General features: G+C 40.5%; 1 protein-coding gene across 1 annotated transcript in view; it reads left to right on the forward strand.

The window, feature by feature from the left end:
• Positions 1-10,525, forward strand: part of LOC122799621 (Golgi apparatus membrane protein TVP23 homolog B-like) — a 287,881-nt gene extending 277,356 nt beyond the window's left edge. The window contains exon 7 of the mRNA XM_044068804.1: positions 1,372-10,525. Within this exon, the coding sequence (XP_043924739.1) occupies positions 1,372-1,404 (33 nt within the window). The 3' untranslated portion in view covers positions 1,405-10,525. The remainder of the gene's footprint in view (positions 1-1,371) is intronic.
• The last annotated feature ends 254 nt before the right edge of the window (positions 10,526-10,779 follow it).

The following is a 10,779-nucleotide window of genomic DNA, read 5'->3' on the forward strand; positions in this document are numbered from 1 at the left end:
GTTCATAATGTCATACTGATTTATACTAACAAGCTCATACACAGACAGATATGAAAACCCAGTTTGCCAAATGATGATCAGCTACCTTCAGCAAAAAATCAGCATCTGGTGTGTAACAAACGTCTAGACAGAGATAAGTTGTATAACAGTAAATCATTTGTTAACAGTGCAGAATATTTTGTTCAGGTTTTAGGACACATCTTTTAATCTGGAATTTAGAAAAAATGAAGGTATTAATCTGTTTTACTCGACTTTTAGCCAAACAAACTAATAAAATGTACATAATGACATTTAAATTATAAGTGGTTGTGGTTTGGTAACAGGCCACGGTTAGGGTCATTTCCCAAAGATTTTAAAATATTAACATAAGTGATTGTCATTGGCTACTGCTTGACTCCAAGTCATATAACAGAACATTTTGTTTTTAATACTGTGGAAGACCTTTGCTGCATGTAACATTTTTGTCCTAGTACAGTACTCAAAAGACACATATTGGTTATTTTAAGATTGGACTGAAAGATCAGTCACTTTTGCCATTAATGAATACATTTCCCTTTATTTTCCTTTAGACGAAAGTTTTTATATGGATGTAGATAAAATATTTCTGATGTTTTTAGACATTTGTAAATCCACGGAACTTATTTTTGTTAACTGTACTGTCTTTTAATTGTATAGTATTTTAAATGTTTATGAAACTACTTCTTCACCCAATGTTTTGCTACAGCTGAATGGTACCCTGCATTGTCAATATAGCTAACTTAGTTTACACTGTCCTTTTCCCATTGCTTATTTTTGTTTTAATGTGTACATTTATACAAAGTTGTCCTGTTTGATTCTCAGCTAGAGCATCTTCTGTGTGGAGACATGGGTAAATGGGCGTACCTTCGTTGAAGGTTGTGCGTCAGGGCTGGCAACTCAGCACATAAAAATCTACTGCCAATCATTAGCGGACCGGAGTTCCGCTGTGGCGACCCCTAACTGGGAAAAGCCGAAAGACACAACAACATTTAGGCATCAGCTACTTTGAGTACACCGAGTGTGCGCCTAATTTATAAATGTTTAAATTAGTGGCTATTTTAGCATTTTTTGTCAAGTGCAGAATGGACTTAGAATGCTGAAGAATGTCTTATCACTGAGAATTTGCACACTTGACAAAGTCTAAACATGATCTTGTCATGACCTCCTGTTCTCTGATAAAAGATGTAACTGTGTAATGCAGCATAACATGTTTTTTCACTACTGCACCATAATTCAGCAATTTCTTGTATGCAACAGTGTCTTGTTATATTCATAAGATGTCTCTCCAGTTGTGTTTTTCTCTGTTTAATATAATGACACTAGTGATTATATTAGTTTTTCTTTCTTTCTTAGACACTGGCTAAAGAAGATGCTGCAGATTCCTAAACAGAATGAAAAATCAGACTATCCAAACATTATTTCTGTTGGCGAATGTGGGATGATCATGTATTCATCTTGAAGCTGAAGTGTCTGTGGGGGCTCTGGTGCAGTAGACCCTGTTTTGTAGTTGGGAGATGATCGACTGTATTTCCAAGCTGCTGCTCTTTTTCTCTTTCCTATTAAATTTGCAAATCAACAGTCAATTTATAGCTGAATTACAGATCTTAAAAGGAAAAAATGTGAATACAAGACCTGTACATATTGGCAAGTTTTCCAAGACCACAGTCACAGAAAGAGTAATTCAGAGGTTGAAGCACTGATGTCTTCCACTAATGTTTGCCTTTTTAAATTTTATAGGGCATTACTTGCAGCTTATGTTAGCATATACATAACTGAAGTGCTATGTAAACACGGCATTAGTAATGAAGGCAAGCCTTGATGGTCACTGAAAAAGTTAGTATGCTTTTTCATCTAATTACTTGTAATGTCTCTGGAAAGTTTAATGCTTAAATGTTATGGTGGTGTTTTCCAAAGATTATGGTCATTCTGCTGTTGAATTTAAAGATGGATGGCAGTGATAAAGATTTCTTGTGGCACACTGAACTATTTTAAAATAACAAAGCACAAATATATAGTAGCCCTGCTTACAAAAAAAAACTTTATTTCTAATTGCTGTATGTTTACAGTGGCAGTAGTAGTAACGAGAACATATTTATAAATACTGTACAAAAGTAATTCAGATCACATTCCTATTATCTTTGGTGTATAAAGGTACTACCCATTAGTCTCCATCTGAAATGCTGTACTGTCCTAGTACAGATAGACAGCTCAAAACATCAACAGCATGCCACCTTTTAAGGACCATTGTGTTGCTAATGGTCAGGCTGCTCAAGTATTCATATTGTGTGAGCCCTTCATCTGTGCACGATATGCTGCTAGGGCTGCAGAAGCAGTTTTATTTTGTTTAACTTGTTTGGTATTGAAAATGTATTCTGTTTTCATCTTGTTTTTGAAGCAAGTGCTGATGGTTTAGTAGTAAAGTCAATTTGGGGGAGAGAGACTTGATCATTCATTGTTATAGAGGATAAAAAAGAAGAGTTGTTAGGATAAGAAAAGTTCAAGAGCAGTGCCCTACAGCTACAAAGCAGTTGTTAAATTTGTACAAGGTGAAACGAAAAGTACAGTACATGGAAAATGAATGCTAAATATTCTTCATAAATTAGAGCTCCCTGCTCTTGTATCTTAGCTCAGCACATTGACAAAACCATTGATGATTTATCTGCCTAAGCTCCTAATTATAGAAGCTTCAATGCTAGCTCATCACCTTCCTACAGAAATGAACAGGAAAAAAAGTCAAAAACACAATTTGAGGTCAGGAAAAGGCAAGCCTACAGTTTTAAGATAGTGTAGGAAACGACGAAAACATTCAAAGGATCAAATAGTTTACCCAAACAAATTTCTCTATGGGAGTTATGAGCTCTAAAAGCAGTTAACGCCCTCTTCTCAGAGGAAGGATGACTCCAGTAGTAAAGAGAAGAGGGTACTAACTGCTTTTAGAGCTCATACCTACCATAGAGGAATTTGAATAAACTATTTGATCATTTGGCTGTGTTCATCATATGGAAATTAACAGAATACAGAGTTTAGGCCGTAATGCTATCCTTTGTCCACTGTAGACGAGTCACCTTTACTCTCATTGTTATCTCCATGCATGTTGGGCAACAGAAATATCCCTGCATCAGACACTGGTTCGTTAATCTTCATTTTTTCTGTCCTACCAGGTTTTGCTACTTTGGTTGAAATCTGTCCCCCTCCACACAGTGACTGCAGATGCAGTCAATATCTGTACTGAAATCTGTCCCCCTCCCCACAGTGACTGCAGATGCAGTCAGTATCTGTACTGGTTTTGAAATCTGCCCCCCTCCCCACAGTGACTGCAGATGCAGTCAGTATCTATACTGGTTTTGAAATCTGTTCCCCTCCCTACAGTGACTGCAGATGCAGTCAGTATCTGTACTGGTTTTGAAATCTGTCCCCCTCCCCACAGTGACTGCAGATGCACTCAGTGTTTATACTGGTTTCTTACCTTGGACATCCTGCTTAGCAATACTGAAGGAATATGAACATTCATAGTGAAGCGGAATTGTTGATGCAGAGAAGTTGGTGAAATCTTTACTGAATACCCCCTCTTGCTAGGGGAAAGCTGCTGCTGCAGTCAATTTCCACTCTTCTAAAGACTGGGACACTTTACCACTTTACTAGGAAAGGTTAGGCAAGGAAGATAGTAAGGATGATCCATTTTAGCTAGCTTATGATTAATACTTCAGGTACTGGCTTTGGCAGGATCAGTATCCACCAAAGCAACATAAGTCTGTGATGCAGCATTGCACTGGTTGTGACTTGACAGTACCTTTGGTTAGCCTCATCTTTGTTTCTTGCTATTAGCTGTTCTGCATCCACAGTTGTCTGTTTCCATTCTACATCCCCCCCACCATGGAGGGATCTGTCTCTCTTCAGCATCAAAATATATTAATTGGAATGCCTCCCCACTGTATAGAACTCTACCTTTACATAAAGAATTAAGCTCCTTCGCTAGCTTCCTGAGTGCTGTGATATTTGCTGTCTGTGGTTATCACATATGTCATGCACATTAAACCTTACTTGTTGACTACACTGGGACATCGCCAGTACTCTTATGTATTGTGATATCATTAACTTTAAATGCCCCCATCTGTACGATCCTCTTCATGCAATTCAGATATGACCTAAACTCTTAAGAACCAGTGGTACCTGGCAGATGGTAGGCGTAGTCCTTTGTTCTTGATGCTATTAGTGCTTATTTGCAGGTTAGGTGATGAAGGCAGATGTCGGTTTTAAATTTTGTTTCTACAACAGCATGGGCAGATGCATTGGTAAGTGACAACAGCTGATAGTTCTCACTCTTCCTTCAGTATATTCCCTTTGGATGAATGGTTTCTTCCCATGTGAACACTCATATGTATAATTTTGTATCCATCTTAATACTGGATTTGCATACAAGTGACAGCGTGATTTTAGCTTTGTGAAAGTCTGATATTAATAAGAAAAGGACAGCTTGGCTTCGGAATTGTTCCTGTTTGGATTTGAGGTTCCACCATTGTTGCCTATTATTTTGTGAGTGATCCCTGCAATGCTCAGAAAAGCAGCAATACCATATCATGTGGAGCAATTGTAGGTGGCATATGTAGTGATTAGGACTGCTGTAGGAGTAAGAGACCCAAGCATCTAATAGTTCCACACAGTGATGACAAGTCAGGGAACCCATACGTATCTGGATGAAGGCAGTTCAGCTATCCATTTTTCCTGCCAAGATCATGATTTCATATTGTCCTAGCTGACAGACATGCAAGAACCGACCTCTGAATATTACAAGGTTATCTGGCTGCACCATTTTCACTTCATTCTACACATGTAGTCTGATGCACTTCACCACGTATATAATATGCTTTTGTAGTCCATTGGTCAGCTGTTTTTTACAGGGTTTCTTCTCTCCTCCATTCAGATAAGTATCCCATTAGTGATTTTTTTTTTATTCAAATTTAATGTTTAAGAAAGTTTACAGTTGCTTGAAGTGTGAGAAGAATGGAAAGCAAATCCCTTATGATTTTCAATTACTGTTGTCTGTTCTGTTGAGCATCAGAGTAACATATGTGATTGTCCTGATTGCCCTAAATTCCGAGTGATGCCCCTTAAATGCAGGGTTGAAGTCTTAGCTACTCATATGGAGTCCTCATTTTCACTTCCCCCTGCTTTTTCACAATCCCCAGCTTCTGCCAGAGTTATCCTGGAAAAATGCAAAGAAAAAAATTCAAAGGAAATAGCACTGAAGATGCAGCCAATATCTTGGCCCATTGCTGCCAAGTCTACTGACAAATAGGGAGGCCACCATGGTTCCAGGCCTACCACTCACTCCTTCCATATCATCGGTCTGGTCTGAGGTAGCTCTGCAAGCCAGTATTCATGTCACTGGTACCAAGGAAGACATCTTATCACCCTTGGAAACTTGGGCCAACATAGTGGTCAACCAACTGTATTTCTGGTACTTTGACAGAATGGATGCCTAAACCAAAATGAAACATCAGCCTTCCTCTTCCATCTCTTAGTCATCTCTGTCACTTCAGCTCAGAATGAAGCCCAATATATCTTGAAAATTGCTCAGGAGTTCATGACCTTCATGAAATACAGAGAGCCCAGCCACTTCCGGGCCACTATAGCTGAAGCCTTCCAATCCAAGAGGCTGAGGGAAATGGCCTTTCAAGAAGATTCACAGTCCTCTTACTCTGAGGATGAATAATTATCATGCTCTTAGCACCTTCCAGCTCAACTTTAAACAGATTTGGACTCATCTACCCCCCCCCCCACTTAATTGCCAGTTCCACATGCATCCATTTAGTACTAAATTATTACCAAGACAGACACTGTTTCTGGCAAAGCCTTGTCTAAGGAAGTTCATGAGATAGCTAGAGCAGCCTTACAGGTTTCCAGACACTCCTTAAAATATGGGTATGATGCACTTGATGCATCATGTAGAGCAGTTGTCACTGAGTCATTTGCATGGCTCAGGACTCAGCCACTCTCAGACCAAGTCAAGACAGAGCTACTTTACAAGGAGTTCCTGTTGAGACCCCAAGCTGAGCAGGTTTTCGAAAAGCTGGACAAAAAAAAGGAAAAAATTTAAAAAGTGAAAGTTTTACCTGTCACCTACACTTGGGTATAATAGAGACTGTCCTTCCAAGTCATGCCCCCCCCCCAAGTAGGACAGGGAGACGCCACCCTGTGCTAACGTCAGACAATCCAGAAGGTGGTAACTGGAACAAATAGAGACCAGGGAGCTCCCAAAAGACCACCTAGCACAGAGACCAGCTACAATTGTCCTCCGCCCTTGACCCCTCTTCCTCTACTCTCTGGCAGAAAGACTCTCATTCCTACAAAAATGGAAAACCATTACAAAGGGCCAGTGAGTGCATCCTTCATGTCATAGAATGGAGATACTTCATTCTGTTCAGAGAAATTCCTCCTTTCCTAGGCATGCAAAAGGAGCAGGAGAGTCTCTTACCACTAATCCTTTTAGATTTGCTGTAACAAGGATCCATTCAACATGTTCTTCCAGGTTAGAAAGGAAGAGGTTTTTATTTAAGCATTTTCTAGTACCAGCAAAAGAAAGGCTCCTGGAGGCCTATCTTCAGCCTGTTAAGGCTAAATAGATTCTTATGTTCCAAAATTCAAAATATTAACCTTAAAAAAAGTTACTCCTCGTGATCTTCCAGGATCTATACATGAGTACTATATACCTAAAGAATGCTTACTTTCATGTCCCTGTTGCATGAATCTTCGAAATTATCTGCGTGTTGTAGCAGCAGGCTTGCATTACATTACCAATTCTGAACTTAACCATTTGGTCTGTCTGTTGCTGAGTTTTCACCAACTGCTTAGCTCCACTGCTAGCCCACAAACCATAGGAGTTCGCGTTTGCCCTTACATGGGTGACTGTCTCATCCAGGGAAAATTTGCAAAGCAGCCTCTAAACATATTATATGTCATGGTGGACTGCTCCCGGAGGTTGGTCTTGCCCTAAACCTCTGCAAGTCTCAAACTCTTCCACAGACAAAGATTCTGTTTTTCAGAGCACCTTATAGACATGGTGCAGCAAAAAGCCTTCCTTCCACAGGGAAAAATATGTCTTTGCTGACAAAATACATGATCGGCTTGCTGCCAAAGCAACAGATCTCAGTAAGAGAGTTTCTCAGGATCTTTGGGTGCTTGGCTTCCTGCATATCAGTGATCCCCTTTGCAAAGCTTCACATGAGAAAGCTGCAGTGGTTCTTAAAAGAAGTCACAGGAACAGATTCTCAGCCCCTGAAAACTCTCCTGCCTCTCATTCCATGCCTAAAAAAAAGGAGCTGCTGTGAAGGAAAACACAGTTTTACAGATTCCAGGCACAAACTTTTCTATGACAGTGGCAGACAAGACCACCACTACAAACAGCAAAGACAATCTGGGGGGCTCACCTGAGAACCACGAAGGTGCAGGGCATCTGACCCCCAGAGCAGAGGAAGCTGCATACCAACCAGAGGAGTTGGTCTCTGCGGAAAGGCTTTCCTTGCTAGCTAGACAGCTAACACCAGGAATGTAAGACATTGGGCAGACAATACCACAATCATGTGGTACATAAAGGGGTATCCTTTCCTACCCATTGTGTAGTCTTGTTATGAAGACTTGACAGTTAGCACAAGACCTGAAACTGACTGTTGGAGCATCCTAAATTCCAGGACTGAGCAGCACCCCGGCAGACTACTTAAGCAGGGACCTTCTGGACCTTAAATGGATGCTTAAGAGGGAGACTTTCCTGGACTTAACCTTGCAGTGTGGAATTCCCTCAATTGATCATTTTGCCTCACGCCAAAACAGACAACTTCAGAGGTTCACCTTCAGAACCTAGCATGCAGGGACTTGGACAATAGACGTATTCTTGTTTAAATAAACCAGTCTGTTTCTGTATACTTTTCCACCCTTGCCCCCAATTCCCAGGGTACTGATAAAGGGTCAGGACAGGCCAAGCATAATTCTCACTGCCCCCATTCTGACCAAGACAGCACCAGTTTTCCCTCTTTTAACCCTACCCTGTCCCACAGAAGAAAGACTTCCTCAGCCAGGCCAGGGGTGCATTATTCCATCCTCACCTAGCCACACTCAAACTTGGCAGCCTGGAGGTTTGGGTTTTAACAGCAAAAGTGCTAATCATTCTTATAGAAGCAAGGAAACCTACCACAAGAAACTGATATCTTGCAAAATGAAAAATCTTCTCCATCTGCTGCCAAAGCAAGAACACTAGCCCTCCTTAGACTGATATTAGTCCTGCAATACCTTTTGGGTCTGTTCAGCCAGGTCCTTAATTATTCTGGCATGAATGTCATGCTTCTGCCATCTCATCTTTCCTACTGCATTCTCTTCCCATTTAATCCCACCCCTACCTAAAGCTGTTTCTAAGAGAGGTCATTCACTTGTGACCACCCAAAAGGAGCCCAGTTCCTATGCGGGATGTCTGTTAAATGCTAGAAAAACTCATGCTGCCTGGCTTTGAAACAGCAGCAGCATCTGCCCTGTTAAAGGTGCTAACTTGGAAGACCACCTAACTGTCATCACTTCTGCAAAGAGGGTGTCTGAGCTTCAGGCACTAATGTACAAAGATCCTTTCACAGGGATATGGTAACCCTTAGTACTAATGCATCTTTCATGCCTAAGATGGTATCAGAGCTTTCTCTAAATAGGCTTTCCACCTGCCAGTTTTCTTTCCAAACCCTGTGAGCAAAGCAGAGCAATTCCTTCATTCCATGGATGTACACAGATCAATCAGGAACTGCGTAGACAAGACACAAATCCCAAATAGGGAAGAGCAACTGTTGGTTGTTTTCACAGAGGAGGAAGGCAAACCTGTCTCCAAACAGGCCATGTCCAAATGGATAGCCTGTTGCATTAGGTTCTGTTACACTCACCATGAAAAATCTCTTCCTGGTCATGTCAAAGCCCATTCCACCAGGCACAGGGCAGCTACCACTTTCTTCCTCAAAGATTTTCCTACAAAGGCCATCCTAGAAGCTGCCATTTGGAACTTTGTGCACACCTTTACAAAACTCTACCATTTTGTGATTGCGTCAAGAGCTACAGCAGGGTTTGCTACAGCTTTTCTGCTAAACCGTATTTCCTAAGGGCAAAAAACATCTTGCTAGATTTGGGAGTCCTCCCAAAAATCAGTACTGCAACATTAACTACAAAGTACATATTACAGTTGTCAGACTTATTGTAATTCTAGGTGTTTGAGTAAATCAATGTTGCAGTACAAGCTCCTGCAACCCCTTTGTATGCTAACCCTTTCTTTCTCCCCTTGCGGAGTGTGAGAGAGAGCGGAGACTCCTGCAGATAGATCCTTCATCATTCTCTCTCTCCTTTACTTGTGCTTTACTACCCTAGCTAACCCAGACATCTGAGGAGGTCATGCTGTCCTCAGGCATCGACTGCTTGTACAGTGCTTAGAAAGACTTGAAGATGATGATGCCAATGGACAACTTTATACCCCAACATCGAGACGTTGGTCCTTGGATGCCTGCTAGGAATGATGTAAAAACTCAGGAAATCGGGCAGGTCACAGGCTTCTGCATGGCAGGAAGACCCAAGAATCAGTACTGCAACACTGATTTACTTTAACATCTATAATTAATGTGTGAAATAACTGTACTTGCTTTCATTGTTTTTGACATTTTTATAGCCAGTCTTTTTCATACTTACCATTGTATTACTTATATTTTTCCACATTCAATTGCTTATGTTAGCTCAGAATAACTTATCTAGAATCCCATCATCTGGCAGAGTTTATCATGCTTTTTCTCCATTTGGATAGGCAGTGGGATTTTTGCTCCTATTATAGCTAGCAGCCTATTGAAGAAGGAAGTGTCTCATCTAGTTTAGTTTTAGTTTGTATCACATTCTAGTTGTGTTAGCAGTGGTTGCAAATTGCTGTTTAAAGTGACCAAAAGGCTGTATCCTGGAGGATTTTAGGAACAGACAGATATATTAATTCCTCTTGTTTCATTCCTAGATCATTGGAGTATTTGCAGGCAATTAGGCATGTAAAAATAGCATTTTCTTGTGTAATATTTTCACAGTAGTAATGTTACAAGACTTTGTCAGTTTGTACCAAAGGACTGGAACTGGCCTTTGACGTGCAGGTCCCAGTTTGTGTTACATTTTCTTTTGAGGGAAATAATGTTTCTGAAAATTGCCCTATCAGAGCAATGATCTCTGATAGGTGCTATCACTGGCTTTCAGTAGTGAGGTACTCTGTAGTATCCCTTTCCCAGGAAAATGCCTATTAAAGGAAAAGAATTGGCATACTCCATGCAGTTGTTACAGACCCGGAGGATCGAATGCATTTGTTAATGTCATTGTTTCCAAGCACCTTTGCTACTTCAAAAAAAATTTGTAATGTATAACCCTTTCAGATAAAACAGTTAAACTGTATTTTAATTTCTGATTATGGCTAATGAAAGATTATTTTCTTAAGATTCTGATTTGAATAAAACTATTGATATCATTCTCTGAGATTTATGCAGCACTCATTCTTGCTTTAATTCTGTATTCACTTGTCACACTGCTTCATTTAAAGTTTACTCATGGAGTCTTTTATCCAAGTAATTTGAGGACTGTTACACTATAAATCCTCTTATTCTTTCGTGTTCTCACGGTTAGGGGTCGTCACAGCAGAACTCTGGTCTACTAACGATTGGCAGTCAATTTTTATGGTGCTGAGCTGCCAGCCCGATGCCCAACCTTCAACGAAGGCACACC

This window comes from Protopterus annectens, chromosome 4.part0 (genome assembly GCF_019279795.1).
Source record: "Protopterus annectens isolate FY-2018-M chromosome 4.part0, PAN1.0, whole genome shotgun sequence".
Classification (NCBI taxonomy): Eukaryota; Metazoa; Chordata; order Ceratodontiformes; family Protopteridae; genus Protopterus; species Protopterus annectens.